The 16,201-nt window shown below is 44.3% G+C and overlaps 7 protein-coding genes across 7 annotated transcripts; 2 read left to right on the forward strand and 5 right to left on the reverse strand.

The window, feature by feature from the left end:
- Positions 1-624: 624 nt before the first annotated feature.
- Positions 625-1,718, forward strand: TREMEDRAFT_33268 (uncharacterized protein; the record flags this gene model as incomplete). Its single annotated transcript, XM_007006286.1, has 2 exons — positions 625-841; positions 1,492-1,718. The coding sequence occupies 2 exons, from the start codon at positions 625-627 to the stop codon at positions 1,716-1,718; spliced, it is 444 nt and encodes a 147-aa protein (XP_007006348.1).
- A 391-nt stretch (positions 1,719-2,109) lies between these two features.
- Positions 2,110-3,333, reverse strand: TREMEDRAFT_33438 (uncharacterized protein; the record flags this gene model as incomplete). Its single annotated transcript, XM_007006314.1, has 5 exons — positions 2,110-2,187; positions 2,534-2,604; positions 2,676-2,751; positions 3,110-3,183; positions 3,282-3,333. 5 exons carry the CDS (start codon positions 3,331-3,333, stop codon positions 2,110-2,112), a joined length of 351 nt encoding a protein of 116 aa, XP_007006376.1.
- A 490-nt stretch (positions 3,334-3,823) lies between these two features.
- On the reverse strand, positions 3,824-5,033 carry TREMEDRAFT_17420 (uncharacterized protein; the record flags this gene model as incomplete). Its single annotated transcript, XM_007006263.1, has 4 exons — positions 3,824-4,208; positions 4,260-4,347; positions 4,626-4,748; positions 4,880-5,033. Coding segments are annotated over 4 exons (750 nt in total), but the record flags the coding sequence as incomplete, so codon positions are not given.
- A 2,424-nt stretch (positions 5,034-7,457) lies between these two features.
- On the reverse strand, positions 7,458-7,904 carry TREMEDRAFT_64361 (uncharacterized protein; the record flags this gene model as incomplete). The annotated part of the gene is made up of 1 exon (XM_007006530.1): positions 7,458-7,904. The coding sequence occupies one exon, from the start codon at positions 7,902-7,904 to the stop codon at positions 7,458-7,460; it is 447 nt and encodes a 148-aa protein (XP_007006592.1).
- Positions 7,905-8,315: 411 nt separating this feature from the next.
- Positions 8,316-8,993, forward strand: TREMEDRAFT_64362 (uncharacterized protein; the record flags this gene model as incomplete). Its single annotated transcript, XM_007006531.1, has 4 exons — positions 8,316-8,419; positions 8,461-8,476; positions 8,544-8,586; positions 8,800-8,993. 4 exons carry the CDS (start codon positions 8,316-8,318, stop codon positions 8,991-8,993), a joined length of 357 nt encoding a protein of 118 aa, XP_007006593.1.
- A 453-nt stretch (positions 8,994-9,446) lies between these two features.
- Positions 9,447-9,977, reverse strand: TREMEDRAFT_64363 (uncharacterized protein; the record flags this gene model as incomplete). The annotated part of the gene is made up of 1 exon (XM_007006532.1): positions 9,447-9,977. One exon carries the CDS (start codon positions 9,975-9,977, stop codon positions 9,447-9,449), a length of 531 nt encoding a protein of 176 aa, XP_007006594.1.
- A 1,992-nt stretch (positions 9,978-11,969) lies between these two features.
- On the reverse strand, positions 11,970-15,949 carry TREMEDRAFT_74507 (uncharacterized protein; the record flags this gene model as incomplete). The annotated part of the gene is made up of 8 exons (XM_007006582.1): positions 11,970-12,087; positions 12,396-12,816; positions 13,123-13,545; positions 13,676-14,920; positions 14,962-15,052; positions 15,127-15,414; positions 15,646-15,738; positions 15,833-15,949. 8 exons carry the CDS (start codon positions 15,947-15,949, stop codon positions 11,970-11,972), a joined length of 2,796 nt encoding a protein of 931 aa, XP_007006644.1.
- Positions 15,950-16,201: the final 252 nt, after the last annotated feature.

Genomic DNA, 16,201 nt, shown 5'->3' on the forward strand with positions numbered 1-16,201 from the left:
GTCTCCAGGTGATTTTGAGGGGAGCCGTGAGACAGGAAAAATCAAGCTAAGACATGCCCACTCGGAGCTAGGAGCGAAGGACTGTTGGATCTAAGGAATGATGATTGATCTAAGGGATGATCACCGGTAGAGATGACGGAGGTTGACAACGATCAGCTGAGAGATCGAGAGAGATTGAGACGTTCCTGTTTCGTGTTTCTGACTCGTCACATGGGTTTTGGATCTTGTAAGATGAGGGATCCTGCTAGCTACTAGATATAGAGCTGGTATCAGTGATCAAAGAGGTATGTACGATATAGTCAGACTTCCATCGTGATAGCTCTCAACGGTGGAAGCGCCAGGAGTGAGTGATGAGTATGTTGTATGATGTGTGGAACATGTGGGGAAGGGAGTTATTGGGGAAAAGGGATCCGAGTGAGATTCCAGTGATCGGAGAAACTTTGATTGAGTAATTCCGATCTAAGCCGACACCGAGGATATGGGGGAATTCCTCTCTCAAAGCATCACCTCGTTATTCGACTATTGCTGTGCTGTTCACCACTACTCATGATCATCAAATCCATCTGTCACAGCCCTACCATCCTCACAAGAACCCTCATCTCAAAGTCATTCGTTCAAAGCACAATGTCCAAACATATATCTTCTATCGATTCATCACCCGTCGACACCGATACAACTCAGGAAGCGCCGAATGGGAATGGGAAAGGACAAAAGACGAAATCAAAATTGTTCATCGCTTTCATGCCTGATTACGAAGATGAGCTCACTTTGACGAAAAGGTTGAAAGTCAGGGAAGAGCATTTAAATAGGTTTCAGAGGGAGAAAGAGATGGGAATGTTCAGTGAGTCTTTTCTTCCTTTTTCCACAGCTCTTGGTCTCATGAATCACGGACTTCATCTCAAATGGATTTGCATTGTCTGTGGTGGGAAGTTTTGTCGGTTTAAGATTGAAATGGAGATCATTCCTTATTCTTAACTTGAAATGATTCGATCGCAATGTGGGATACAGATTGTGGAGTGTTGTATGATGTGGGGGACGGTGTTATCCCTTTCTGGTCCATCACGTCGAAAGACGTTTGATCCATCTTTTGTGATTCCTGCGACTCCTCTGATGCCTGTATCTCATGATCTGCGGAAAAGATGTATCATCAATCTGTCCAGTGTGATCGTTTCATAGGTTTTTCTCAGGCGTATCCTGCGTATGACATGATTGCACACATTTTCCATATATATTCGACCTGTCTATATTTTGTTTATTCAATCAACCTCATTGACATATTATCACTTGTTCAGCTTCGACCTTCAAGTTCAATCAGTCATCTGTCATCCAAGTTGCCATCTACTACCCAATCTATCGTCCATCACTTCAATCATCCCATCTATCAGATGAAACCATAAACGTCAAAGACCGTCCCATACAAAATTCACATGAAGCTGCAAACTCCACTTAACAAATAATCTTCCATAAGCCCGGAGAACTCGCTGATGACAGCTTTCGGAAGAGGTTACCTCCCGCCACCTCAATCTTCACTCCATTCTCATCCATCCCTAAAACCAGGACAACAAGCCATGGCTGGGTCTGTACTACTCATGACGTCGGAATCCCTTTCGGCGGCTTGGGAGAGGGTGAAGGATGATGTTTATTGGACCGCTGGAGTATGGGATAAAGAGAGAGGGAGGGTGGAAGAGTTTGTCAAGATGCCAGGGGATGAAGAATAGTCATATGGAATTCTGACCCTCCTTCGTTTCGAATTGGATCAATATGTCTTTTACTTACGTTGGTTACTCTTACATTGTGGGTAGTGGATAGGATCCTTGAGATTGGATACTTACATAGATACTTGATCGAGGGCTTCGGTGAAATCTTTACGGAACGACACATATCATCTGATCTATGCATTCACAAACCTTGATCGAAATCTCTCATTTCATTTGTACTGTTTCCCCCACTTTTCAACTCCCAAATGCAGACGAATGGATGAGACTCATCATCATAATCCCTCCCCTCAAGCCGCCGGACGGTTTCAATCCCTTCAGATACTCCCATTCTACCCAGATATGAAGACTGAACTTTCTTACATATTGAATGGACAAGATGGAGGAGAGAGATCTAGTAAACGGCAATACATTCAATCTCTATTGCCGCACCGGCAGGTAAACGACCGGCTTGGATACAAGTTCTCGCTGGCTGAAAGTCAATCAAGAGTCAAACATATAGAGTTAGTTGTTGACCCAGATAGCCACTTGACATGTCTGGTTGATTTCATCCAGGGTCAAGCTTTGGGATTATGAGAAGACATGGGGGGAGTAGGGAGTTTGATTCACGGCTGGTCAAAGTCCGGAACGATGAGAGAGAAAAGGGGTTGATCTTGGGGGCGGTCAAACTCTGAGACCGTAGAGGGAAAGCGAGGGAAGTTGGGTTCCAAGGTGATTGAAGTTTGACAAGATGAGGATACAAGAAAGCGAGGGGTATAATACAACTAAGGAGAGTTTCTGGAGAGGATAGAGGGATATGAGAGGGGAGAAGAACTCACCTTGGGATCAGGAACGAATGCTACGAAAACTTCGTTCATAGAATCGAATTCGTCCATATTTCCAATGAAGACTGAAAGTTAGTATCTGACGTGTTTGAATTTATTAGTAGGAAGAGTGATCAGGAAAAAAATGGATATTTACTGTTAAATTTGACTACTTTATCAAGTGAAGAACCTCCTAGTTCCAAAACTGACTTGAGACGAGTAAGAGCGGTAAGCTGTGTTATCAGCTTTGGATCACTACCACATATTTCTCTTAGATCTTTGTTTTATGTCATTATTTCATGATCATTTCCCTGGTTTTGAACCGCCGATAGAGTCATTCTATAAAGAGATAAGTCGTTCTTAATCATGACGTATATCCTTTTTCTACTCAAATAGGGGAAGACAAGCCGGAAAATGTCTGGGATGACGGAATGTGAATCAGATGGCTCTCTTGGACTTGGAGAGGGAGATTCGACATGGAGAAACAAGTTGTGGAAGTAGAGATATATGATTTGGTGGAGAAATATGCAATCGAAGGAATGTGGGTAAGATCAAGAGAGGAACAGGGAAGCGAAAGAGGAGAAAACTCACGGTAGCATCTTTGATATCACCTTTACCTATTTGACCTCCACAAAATAACAACCCTGGGATCTTAACAGCCGGACCTGCGGTCAGTTAATCTCAAAAACACATATCTTAAGGTATATCAAAGTCACAATCGTTCATTTCATCATCAAAAAGGTGGAAAGAGGAATTGACGTACTGTTGAATGATTTGATGGGGAATTCGGCACTGCTGATTATCTCACGGGACATCTTTGGTCAATTTTATCTAATGGTGATGGTTCAAAACTTGACGTTGAATGTGTGTGGTATGAAGGAAAAGTATGAGAAAGTAAAAAGATCAGGAAGTGGTGTCGTTATGATATAAGCGTGATCTTGATCATGACACGGCAGGAAGGATTAGATAAGAAAAAAAAGAAGTTCGGAGATGTCCAATTGAGATAAGACGGACATATCCGAGATTGCCACACGCGATATGTACGTTATTCGTCTTTTAGACTTGTAAGGGATCCGTCAAGACTCGGAATCACCGAAATCATACATGATCTAGCTAGAAAGACGAGAACTTGTCAAAAGAAGAATACAAGTATATTGTTTCTTAAAGATACACATATCATTCTTGACTTACACAAACTAATCAAGCTTGGATTGTACTATTGCTTCCAATATATGAAACAACATTACCATCCAATTTATTACTCTCAATCCAGCATACATTAGGAGAGATCCCATCTAACTCTTCTTCCCATCCTAATAACCTCTTAGCTTTCTCACAAGTAAACAATCCTTGACGTCCCTTCCAACCACCCCCTCTGACCCAAGGGATTAACTCGGGATACTTCATCTCGATCAATTCAACCGTATCAACTTCTTCTTGTGTTGTGGAAGCAACGATAAAGAACGTTTCGTGACCTCTTGGAAACCTCTCTTCAGGAGTGATAAGACTTAACAAACAAGCTTTTGCAGTGGAAGAAAGTGATACCCATCCCCAAAGATCTTTCCATGTTCCTCCGGGGAATCTACCTGGTGAACAGAGGAAATCCGGTAAGACAGCATGGAAACGTAGTGTTGCTATTCTCATTCGAGGATGTCGACGAGCGAAAGCGTCTGATTGAATTTCGGCGATACTGTTGGATCAGTTGATATTTAGGGGGATGATGAAGAGATGATGAACATACTGTTTTGCGAGGGAATATGCATCTTCGGGGTAAAAAGGATGATTTTCATCTAAAGGCAAATAATCGAATTTGGGTCGTTTGGACATGACTGATAGTCAACTTTAATCTCGTCATCTCAGAACCCGTTCTGGTTGTTGATATCATTGTAAAGGGGCTTCACGTGAGGTTATCAAACACGGCGATTTGAATGTGAGGGACGACGTTGATAATCCGTGCGCAACAGATGAAAGTAGGTCCAAACGTCGTGCATCGGTGTTGACAGAATCATCAGGGGGTAATATGAACGTAGAAATCTTATGAGGAATTATACGGAGAAGAGGATGGGTGAAAAGAAACGAGGTAAAAGAAATTTAAACAGACACTCACGCATACCTATCGAATTGACCGAAGAAGCCAAAACTACCCTTTCGATTCCAAGGTCGGCAGCTATTGACAAGGCATTATATGACATGGCAACATTACTATTATGCACTTGCTGGAGATCAGTGTCTGGTTTTCCTCTTCACCAAAAATCACCCGCCGGTAAGGAGAAATGATCGGAAAGAAGAAATGATCGCACGGAGATTCACAACTCAACGGGCCAATCGTGGACCATCGTGTACAGAGCAGTTCAGAGATACTCACCCATTCAGGCGTATCATCCAATATGTTCCCTTCTCCATCACGAATGTTCGCACAGACAGCTAGATGTACCAAAGCATCACATCTGGTTTCCTGTACCGCCTGTTTAAACGAGTAAAAGTCGGTACAATCAACACGTTTATACGCCCATTTTGCGCCCGGAACAACCGAAATCGACGCCCTAGGTGATTCAGGGGAAGTCGAGTGTAGTTGCAGAAGTTTCGAACTGGGAGAAGGGTAGATATCATCGACCGAGCTGGATGGACTGGGGTAAGATGGATATATGGTAGGTCTAGAGAGAGGAACATCACAGGTATCACAGGTGGCCGAGTGATCATAATGTTCTTGGATCTTATAGGGAGTCGTGCGAGAAGATAGAAAGTCAACTTTGTTGTCGACTGGTGAGAGATTATCAGGAGAGTCCTGTAATTGATCTATATCCATCATACATTGAAGAGTAGGCGATGACTTTGGAGACGGATAGATATCATCAGAATTCTGTTGACTTGGGCCACAAGGAAGACAGGAGGGAGTGGAATGAATGTCCAATGCCAAAACATCATGTCCTTCTTTCAAAGCGAGTTGTACTAATGCTTTCCCTACCAAACCATTCACACCGGTTATACATATGGTGAGCTTCTTGTTTGATAGTCCAGGATCGGAAGTAGGATTCGGAGGTTGTGTCATGGTCACTTGGATACAGGTGATTTCGGGGGTTGTCAAAGTGGGGGATTGAATCCGATAAAGGTGATCGAAAGGCAAGGTTACGAGGGACGATACGTAAATGAACCAGTTTAGGAAAGATGATAGAGTGGAATGTGTTCGCACCAATTTACGATAGGTAGATGTTCAAGGTAAGAGACCAGAGTAATCTGTGGAACGGAATACGTCGATTTGTGAAAAGTTATGAAGACAAGCGACGATAAAAGTGGGCATATATCTTCTTTTCTATATATCGACAAACGGGTCAAGACGGAAGCTCCAGATCAAAGTGTCGGAAGTCGGGAGACGGAAATCGGAAATCGGAGGAAGGAAGACAAAAGCAAGGGTTAAGAAATCAAACCACAGTAAGGGAATATAACATACCTGTGAAAAGCGGGAAAGTTCAGGATAATCATTTCCACACTTCTTATCGCCCTTGTCACCCAGGAAACGACTTATAGACCATCATGGACTAACGAGAAACCTCGTTTTTTTTTCTTCATTTTCCTCGAGGAAAGCAACACAACACATTTTGTCTGGATTTTGAGAAAATAATCAACAGATGACGTTGTGGTCTCGTGCGAAAATTGGCTTAGGGGGGTGTAGATACTTGAGGAAGTATCGTCTGATTTTCGTTCCAATAAGAAAACATGTTCAGAGTGGGAAAAAGTCCACGGGTTCTTTAGCCGTAAGTGTAGACGCCCTGGTGTACATCTGTCCTTCTTGATGGAAGGATGGACGGATGGACGGATCAACATGGACAATGTCTCAGACGGGCAATTTCGGGATGTCTCGGAGTTCGGGGTTCGGTAGAATGACTTCTTTACGTATGACCGTGAGAAACTCTTACATGAGGCTAGTGCCCTTGGAAAGATGAGTCTACAGTAAAGCCGGAATCACGGGTAGTGACAAACAAACATAGGAGGTTACATACCTTTTTCAGTCTCGACTCGGATGTAGACTTGAGATCGAGCTTCTGATTCCCCATGTCTCCATCAGGGATTGAAATACGACAGTCAGCCAGTCCAATGCATGCCTATAACTCGATTTGACATCTCAACCTCACGGTGGATTTCACTCACATGTCCTGTGATTTCCTGTGAATGACTATCTTGTTTGCTGATAATTAGATGATAATACAGAGGGGGAAAAGAGCATGCATCAATTTTACATGTCTCTATACTTATCACATTCCACTCACACGCAGTAAACCAGAGATGATCAAATAGAGTTCAGAGGATAAGTTGAACAGAGAAATATTTGACGGACCGGGTAATTATCTAACGGCGGTTCGGTCGTCCTGGCCCGATTCTATCAGCTAACAACTGATGGTGATGAGGCTTGATTTGTATGTAGCTATCTCTATCAATCTATCACTACTGACAACAATCAAGGATCACTGAAGAACTTCAGCAGTCTTCTCAGCTGATATTATCTACTCCTCCTCGACGTTCACCCAACCCTCTTGCGCTTTGACGTACTTCAGCACACTTCGTCCAACTTCCCCGAGTCCCCGGCCATCCTTCTCCTCCTTCGACTAACTCCGCCAAACATCGCCGCACTTCTGCTCTCATTGTCCCTACTTAGCCTAACTTCGTCTAACTTTGCCGTACTTCTGCTCCCATTGTCCCTACTTAGCCTAAGTTCGTCTAACTTCGCCGCACTTCGCCGCCCTCATGCTCCAGACCCCGGTATACCTTACTCTCCAGCTGTACTCCGCCGTAGTTGGTCTCAGATGTCCTGAGTTATGTGTAGAGTGAAGAGGTTAAGACGTGATAGGGGTTTTGATGGTCAAAGGAGGGTCATTGCTGGTGGGATGATTGAGGTGTCACGGCATAGTTCGTGACATTCATTCATGATATCTATCACTCTCTTTCATTCATTATTGTACGACGCAATTGACTCCCCAGACACAGCTTCAGCTGACTCGGACCACTGTGTTGAATGATCGCTCTGTGGTAAACCCTTCACCAGCATGTTGGAAGGGTTCTGTTCAGCTTGTGATACCTGATAGTTGACGACAGCGGGTTCAATGGCGCGGACAGCATTGACATTCCATAGGTAAGGATGTGATGTCCCGTGGAGAGTTTCATAGACGGAATTACCAAAAGTGACAAGATCGAGACCCGCCATAAGGTCTTTCTTATATTGTTCCTTGTGGTCTTCATCCCTAATCAGAACCTGAGCGAGCTGTTCAGTCCAGTGAGAAGCAACACTTCTGAACAATGTTACCATTTGTTCTGCAGCCTTTGGATCAATGGTGGAGGGAGTTGGGGTTGAGGCAGTGTTGGTTATGCTGCTTGTGGAAGGCACGGAAGTCATTTTGGTAGAGGCGTGAAGGTTGTGATGGATGATTGCTTACTGAGTTATATCTCAAGTTGAGTCAGTGTGGTTAGACAGATGAACAAACACGAATCAGACGGGATGTTGAAGAGAATGTGAGGGAGGGGACTTCCTATTTGTAAGGGTGATTGGTAGGCTGATCTAGGGGAGTGGGATTGGATGGAAGGCGATGCCCGAGGGGGTCTAGACCGTGGATCAGTCATCCAAGTAGGAACCCGAACCGGAAATACCACTCGTGGATATAAATGACCCCGGCTTCCGAACTATAACCCGACGGGCATTTGAAAGTGGTAAGTAGGATGGTTACGGTACGTATATGATCCGAGTCTGACAAATTGAACAAATAAGTATGGTAATGAGGCTGTGTGGGCCCTTTGAAGCTGTGGGAGAATGTGGGGGAAAAGGCAGATTGAGAATCCACATTTACTCAGTAGGGAGGGGAAGATAGATAGTGTGGAGTGGGAACCTGGGATTCAGCAACATAGGGTAACTAGGTGGGTGAGGAGATAGGAGCAGAATTCGCTGAACAATTCAGGCAGGCAGCAGGGAAGGTACGTCTAATGATAAACATCGGAAGTGTCAGAAGGGAGAAAGAGGTGATTGTGAATGTGATAACAGACGTGGAAGGGGAACAGATGGTTCAGGAGAGTTGGATGGGGTCGTAAGTGATATGTCCGTCATCCATCCCTGTCAAAAAGTATTTCCCACTATAATTCCAGGCTGTGTAGAGTATAAGTGGCTATGATGAGGTTCTATCCTTCCATGGTCTTCCACCTGGGAATTTGATTGATAATCCATTTCCCACAATTATTCCTCATTTGATCCTTGTCAATGGAGTGATATTCCCCAATCTGTCTTCTCCTCTCTTGGACAGATTTGGCGTCTTCCATATCGAGCGAGATCAATCTCACCGGTAGTTTTGTTTGGAACGCATACATTGACGGTGTCAAAATGCACGGGGGTTCTGTACGGAATTGTCCGCACGGACCAGACATGTCATTTTACGAGCCAGTTTCCTCATTCAATCGGCCCCCCCAAAAAGGTTTATTAGCTAGGTCAGCTACATGACCAAGCCATTGGGCCCCTATACCAGTGAAAATTATATAGTATGTCCTTCCAACTGTCGATTATCGATTATTGTCCAAACATGTTCCTCAGAGTCGTACTTTCATCGAATCGTTCCCATCACGGGTATTCTCCGTTCCATATTGGTATAGTATCTTCTCATCACTTAGCACATCTATTGCCGCTTGATCACATTGACATATAGTCTCTTTAATTCACTACATCACTATATATGTTCACTATGAGGCCGCATAGCCCATAGCTCATTGAAGCAGACTATCCACAGTATCTGGTCATGACATCTAAGTAATTGGCGTGTACCTGAAGAAGGGTGTCAATGACAGATTGAGGAAAGACAAATGATCGATTGCCTGTCACGTCATGCATGATTCCTTACTTTTTCCATCAATCCAACCTCATTTCACAGCTCCAACGCCTTCTGATGTGCCACAAACACTAAAAAGTTACTAGGAAATATAAAACTTGAGATGGGAGGCAAAAATCGAAACGCCGAAACTCGCCTTCAGCTGACTGATTGACCCCTGACCAAGTAGGTTCAATTTCTAAAATTGACTCTTCCAGTCGGTGTTCAGGCTTCATACGTTCATGAAACATGTTTGCGTCCCAGCTGGCTTCCAATGCGTTTCGGAAAGAGAGTTGGGTAGTTTCTCCCGAGGTTTCTTGAAGAAACAATTCCCAGGTATCAGGTAGCTTTGATCCACGTGGGTAATGTAATGAGACTTTGGTTATCTTTGGACACGTATATTTCTGATGATTCTCAGTGGTTATGATTGTCTCTGCTGTTCTCAAAAATTCTGGATGAATATTAACCCTGAAATGACGTGTGGGTAGAAGACTAGTATTTCTATCATGATTCTCAAATGATTCCATACTGAATAGATATCGTAATTGAAGTCGCAGTACCACATTGGAGTAATTAATCGGGTAATCAGGAATTTCACTTGATAGGTTATATGATTGAGACATGATAATATCCTTATGATCTCCTTCTATATGTTATTGATATGTAGATTGGTAAAGTGAGAAAAGGTACAGTAAGTGATATTGATTCAATGTTCTGATATATGGGTGTTTTGTTTGAAGTATCAAGGTTGAAAGAAGATAAAGGGGGAGAAAGGAGAAGTGCTGTGTTTTTCCAGGATTTCCAAATTCGGGCTCAATGACGTACCTTACGCTCCACCATTGGAGCGGGCCGCTCCACAACTTGAAGGACACTCTCCTATCGACATTGACGTGGTTGTGGAGTGGGAATCACACCTTAAGTTTCACAAACTTCTAAGGGGGGGACCTTGTTTTCCACTTTAAACGTTGGCATATTTGTTTGATGACCCGTATCCTCAAGTGGTTCCGATCTTGTTAGCCGATAGATTCCGCCTGCGACGGCCGAACCGCAAATAGAATTATTACCCCTTCCTTCAATTTTCCCTTTGTTCAACTTATCCTCTGAACTTGATTTGATTGTCTCTGGTTTGCTGTGTATGAGTGGAATATGATAAGTATACCAAATAAACTAGGAAAACCACTATCTCGGTCGCTGTATTATCTCAATCGGACGATATTCACGACGATGGAATCCGTGCGTTTTCGGAAGGAAGCATGCAACTACGTACATGATGGTAAGTCATGTGTGGACAGCACATTTTGGATTTCAACCCAGCTTTGATGACAGATATATACTGCACTTATAAAAGGTCAACTTTGTCCTCCAATAAGAGGAGGTTGTTACTTATCTAACTTCTCCCTAAGTTCAGTATGTACAGTAACAGTCACAGAGATTGATAAAATCATCAAGATGTGCAAAAACTGGGACTTGTTAGGGACACAGCCAGAGACAGAGTCCTACGTGTTAAAGAATATCAGTGACAATGCAGAGGGAAAGAAGAGCATGCATCAATTCCACCTGTGTCTAATCTTTCCAATGATGATATAATTTTACAGTACAACATTGTTAGCCGATAGAATCGGGCCAGGACGGCCAAACCACCGTTTGGATTACCCCTTCCGTCGAATATTTCCCCGTTCAACTTATCCTCTGAACTTTATTCGATCGTCCCTGGTTTACTGCGTGTGAGTGGAATGTGATAAGTATAGAGACATGTAGAATTGATGCATGCTCTTTTTCCCCTCTGTGTTATCATCTAATTATAAGCGAAAACAAACATAAGTACTGATCTTCCATCTTTCTTCAAATCTCTCAACTCTCAACTACATATTGTCTATGACAACCACAAATTGCTCATCATTTAGGAATGTAGAGGATTGTGTTGATGTGAAGAGTTATGTTTAGAAAAAAGATGGATGTGATTGACAATGCATAATGCACATAAAAATTAATTCAAGACTCCTTCTCATCTCTCTCTCTCTCTCATCTCTCTCTTTGAACTTTCTATGCCATATTGTCATGTATACCCTTCCGATCGTCATATCCTTCATCTTACCATGTATCATCCGTGATTCTTTCCTACCCTTTAGCTCCATGTCTCTTCATGACATTGTCTTCCCAACCAAACATTGCAATAACATCCTTCATAAACATCTTCCAACCACAGATTGCGATAACATCCTTCATCCCATTAACATCAACACGTTCATTACTCCCTTATCTCGTATTATCCGTAATCTATCAACCGTGTCCCAACTCTTTCCGTGTCCTCCCTATCAACCAACGCCCCCGTCTTAGATATCCAACCAGTTCACATTCCAACTTTCCCATCATAGATCAACCTCATCACCATAAGATGAAGATAGTCTTCCCAACTTTCCATCATGAATAAAACTCACCCACGATGAGATGAATTTGTTGTAGTCCCCACAACTCCCTCTCATGTATGACCTTACACTACGAAATGAAAATCTACGTCCCATCTCCCTCTCATGTATGAAAACGCACCCTGGTTCGGGGGAGATGATTGTCCCCATTAAAAGAGGAACCCGGGTGAGAGGAAGAAAGCAAATCCATCATCCGCCTAACGACTTTCTAGCTTGACGTCCTCTCTCTTTTGCTCTTCTAGAAGCGCGAAGCATTTGGACAATGGCGTTTTTGAGCTTGTCACCTGTTTTACCTTGGAGTAGATACCTAAGGGTCAGTATCTGAGTTGCGAGCTCTCACTCCACGAAGATTAAACACATTTCGAGGTATACCGTATGGATGGATATAAGAGAGTAACGTCATGCAGGTAGAGCGACAAGACCCTTGGTTACAAGGTGACACCAGTTCCTCCAGAGAGACAAAGACAGGGGGAAGTGAACGCAGAGGTCATTCAACAACATCAAACGTCGGAGATGTACAGAAGGAAGGACAGGCCGAAGAACGAAAAGAAATACAGGAAGATGAATGAGAGGGAGGATGAACAAGGGGAAATCAGATGAAACACTCAAACTCACTCATGTAAATCCCTCAAAAACACCTCTTTATCACTCAAAGGTAACATCCAACCCGCCACACCACCCACCGCTTCAGTAGCCCAACTTTCCACCTCTGCATTCTCCGACGCCGCACAAACAGCATTAACGACGCTCTGAACGGCATTGGTACTACCTTCCGGAAAGTCCTGTAATAATCCTGTAAGACATAAACCGAGAAGAGCTTTGCCGTATTGTCTGAAAATAGGAGGGAGTTGTGGTTCATGTTGATTTTCAGATAAGATAGAAAGGACGTCTAGAGCTACGCTTATTATTGGTGTTGATGGACATGTGAGTGCTGAGAGGGTATGAGAGAGGGATAGATGTAAAATGGGAGAAGAAAGTGTGAGTGGGGGGAGAAAATTGAGATAAGATAAGAAACAGTGAAGATAATCTTCGATCACTATTTGTTAGTCTTAGTTTCTTCTCGAAATCTTGGTTCTATAGGATATGCACAGTCTACTTTGCGATGATGACTGCGAAACATGAAAGACGTCACGTGTATTGTGGCACGTAGAGTTTCAGAATCGAGTCACAAAGTAAGGTGATGATACAGGGGAGGGACGGCAAGAGGGTCAAACGATTCACAAAATTCACAAGGCCGCCACGCAAGCCTAGGGAGCGGAAAGATTCATACAAGACGTGTTGAAGAAGAGTACGAATCGGAGGCGGTGTGACAAACCCAAAAGAAGGTAGAAGCCAGACTCACCATCAGGTATCTCAACAGCCGTCTTACTAGTCAACATTTTTCCCACTTGCAAAGTCACCCTTTCCAAGGCACCACCCAACAAATCAGCCACGCCCAAAGCATGAGGTGAAGATCCCCTAGCAGCATTTGCGAATTTCGCAGCTGATTTTCCCACGATCCATACGTAACTAGGATAACCACTTTGTTCAAAAGCCAACGTCATACGTTCCAACATTGGTTGAAGGACAGGTTCGAGGGCGGTGGTCGGGAAAAAAGTAAGGCCTCGTCGTAATACGTAACCTGTTCTTTCGGAAATATAATAGATTTGGGCGTGTCGGGCGAGAAGGGCGTCTAAAACTGCATAGACTGCCGTGGGCGTGGATAAACAAGATTGTGGGAGAGGTGTAAGGGTTCCTACTACGTTGAGAAAAGCGTCGATTTGTTCTAAAGCGTCTGTCATGCCATCAGCAAAATCCATGAAAGGAAGAGAGAAGGACCACTCGGGGAAGTGGGGGTATTGAGACGAGAATGGTTGGAGGAGAATGATGTGTGTGAGAGAGTGGGAAAAACGTACCTGCGGCTTTCGTCAATTCTGGTTTACCAACAGATTCCGTGGTCATTGCCACGACTTGAACTCTGGCCAATAAAGGTTGACAAAATTGTTGGAGTACCCCCGCAGCTTGTTCAGGTTCCATTCTTTCGATGACATGACCGATAGCCTCGCAGACCTCTAACATATCCGCCTGATCTAATCTATCTCTCATCTGAGTGACAAAGTCGTGTAACTGTGGTAAGAACGGGACCAGATGACTACCACAATCCTGACACATAAATTTCATCGCTTGAGCCGCAGCTGCTTGAACCTCATCTTCGGGCATTTGGAAACCCGAAGAAATGTATTGTAGTTGAAATTCGAGGTTTTGAGGATGTCGATCTATCCATTGTGTATATCTTGACAAGACGAGAATGGCTGCGTAACGTATCCTTGGATGATCAGGTAAACGAGGAAGTAGCTCCATGATGTGAGGTAAAACTTCGTCATCATCCGGATCAACCTCTGCGCCCATTGACCTCATGCTGAATAATGGAGCCTCGATTTCTTGCCATTGGGGTGAAGGTGAGGAAAGGGCGGAAAGGACCAGGTTTAGGGAAACACGTAGACAAGTAGGTGCACCGAGTAAATGACAACAATCTTTGAGTGTATCACCCATTCGATGTCTAAAATATCGGAATTCTTCTTTTTCTTGAGATGTTTGACCTTCATCGTCCGAAGGAAATGATAAATGACGGATGATGATTTTTTGTAATTCAGAGTAGATGTCGAGGATGGGTTGAAGAGCTGGGTCGGTTGGTTGTCGGCCGAGAGTGGTGGCGAGTTGATACCAGAATTGAAAAGTGATAGGGACGATGTCGAGATCGGGGTAGGCGGCACATTTCGAGATGGCTTGGACAAGAGGGAGAAGGTCTGAGGGATGTTTGGCAATGAGATCTTTGTAGCATTCCCCAGCTTCACAAAATATCCGACAATAACCTCTTATCCGATCTCCATCTTCTTGATGTATGTCTAGCTGAGGTCCGAGGGCGATAAGTCGAGGGATAATTTGTTGTATGACTTCTACATTGTCTTGTATTTCTTGGGTCTCGTTGATGAGGTCACATAGGACGTCTACGGCGGAGTCAAATAATTGATCAGAGGCGAGAGCTTCAAAGGTTGCTGGGAACAGAGGGGTAGTGGCGACTTCGAATGCGGGTAATTCTCCGCCGACGACCCAGGAACGAAGTGTGTCAAAAATAGTTGATTGGATCTGGGGAGTGAGGCCTTGGAGTTAGCTGAGACACATCAACAAGGCGACAACTGACCTGGAGCTTGAATGTACATGACTAAAACGTCAAGAACTTGCTTGGCGGAAGTTGACATGAGGTTGGCTAAATGATCTTTGCCGTCTTCGTTCTGCCGAGTCAGTGATTGATGGTACCGACTTCTGGTGGGATGGTGGCGCCGGAGTGATAGGAGGAAGGACTGACCAGTGGAATCTTGCCATTCCCTGCCTCTTCCACTAAAGACTTTAAAAATCCAAGTAAAACTCCCACCGTCCCTGGATCCTTTCCATAATTTTCGATCATTTGTCTGGCCGGATCTTGCCATTCGGGCATTTGGATGGCTAAATCGGCGAGAGCGAGACATAATTGCAGAACAACGGCTCGGGATCCTTGAGGAGCGGAGGGTGATGTGAGGGCGGGTAGGGAGGTCAGGATAGAGTCACGCAGTGGTACCAGTTGGATTCGAGGGAGTTGAGAGAGGTCATATACTATCTAGGTGGTGAGCTCCGTTCATTAATGGTTTTGTGAGCCCGTGATACTTCTAACGCTGGGTGGAGCGCTTTGTAGCATTTCGACGGTCATTTGCAGACGCGTGAGGACAGGGTTCAGCAGTAAGTGACAGCAGATTGAGGTAGAGGGGGAGGTGGAAACAGTGATGTAGCGCCGAGACGTTGACCCAAGGAGCGTGAACAAGGGAAGGGACGAGCACAATGAAAGACCGACCTTTGCTCGTAACGTCTGCGCGGAGAACAATCTTCCCTCCAAGCTGGTCTCTGGGGAAGTCAATAGATCATGACAAGTCTGCCAAGCTTCCACCTGCTCTATCAGCATTCTATCCGATGTGACTGGTTCGATCTCCAAAGCTCCAGAGCAAACCACGAGGCGAGGAATACGCTTCTGAAGGACTCACGCTGTGTTGGAACTCTTGCAACCATTCATTGGCCTTTTTCTTTGCAGCGGCGTCGGGGTCATGATAGAGAGCTTGTAAAGCAGCGAGGACTATTGAAGTTGATTGTGATAGTGACATGTTATAGGTGTAGAGAGAGAGGCGAGGGTAGGATGGACGAGGTGTCAAGTTGATAGGTGAGAAACGAAGGGGGGGGGGCAAGGTGCTTATCAGTGATTGAAGGGATATGCCACGTCATTCAAGTTTACCACCAAGATTTCCTCCTCCCACTCCTCCCCTTCTCGACTGTCTACTCTACTCTCTTCTTTTCTTTTCTACCAGACTTGTACCACCTCGTCTATACATCACAACTCGGAACTGCCGTCGGTAATC

Source organism: Tremella mesenterica (genome assembly GCF_000271645.1).
Source record: "Tremella mesenterica DSM 1558 unplaced genomic scaffold TREMEscaffold_10, whole genome shotgun sequence".
NCBI classification, from domain to species: domain Eukaryota; kingdom Fungi; phylum Basidiomycota; class Tremellomycetes; order Tremellales; family Tremellaceae; genus Tremella; species Tremella mesenterica.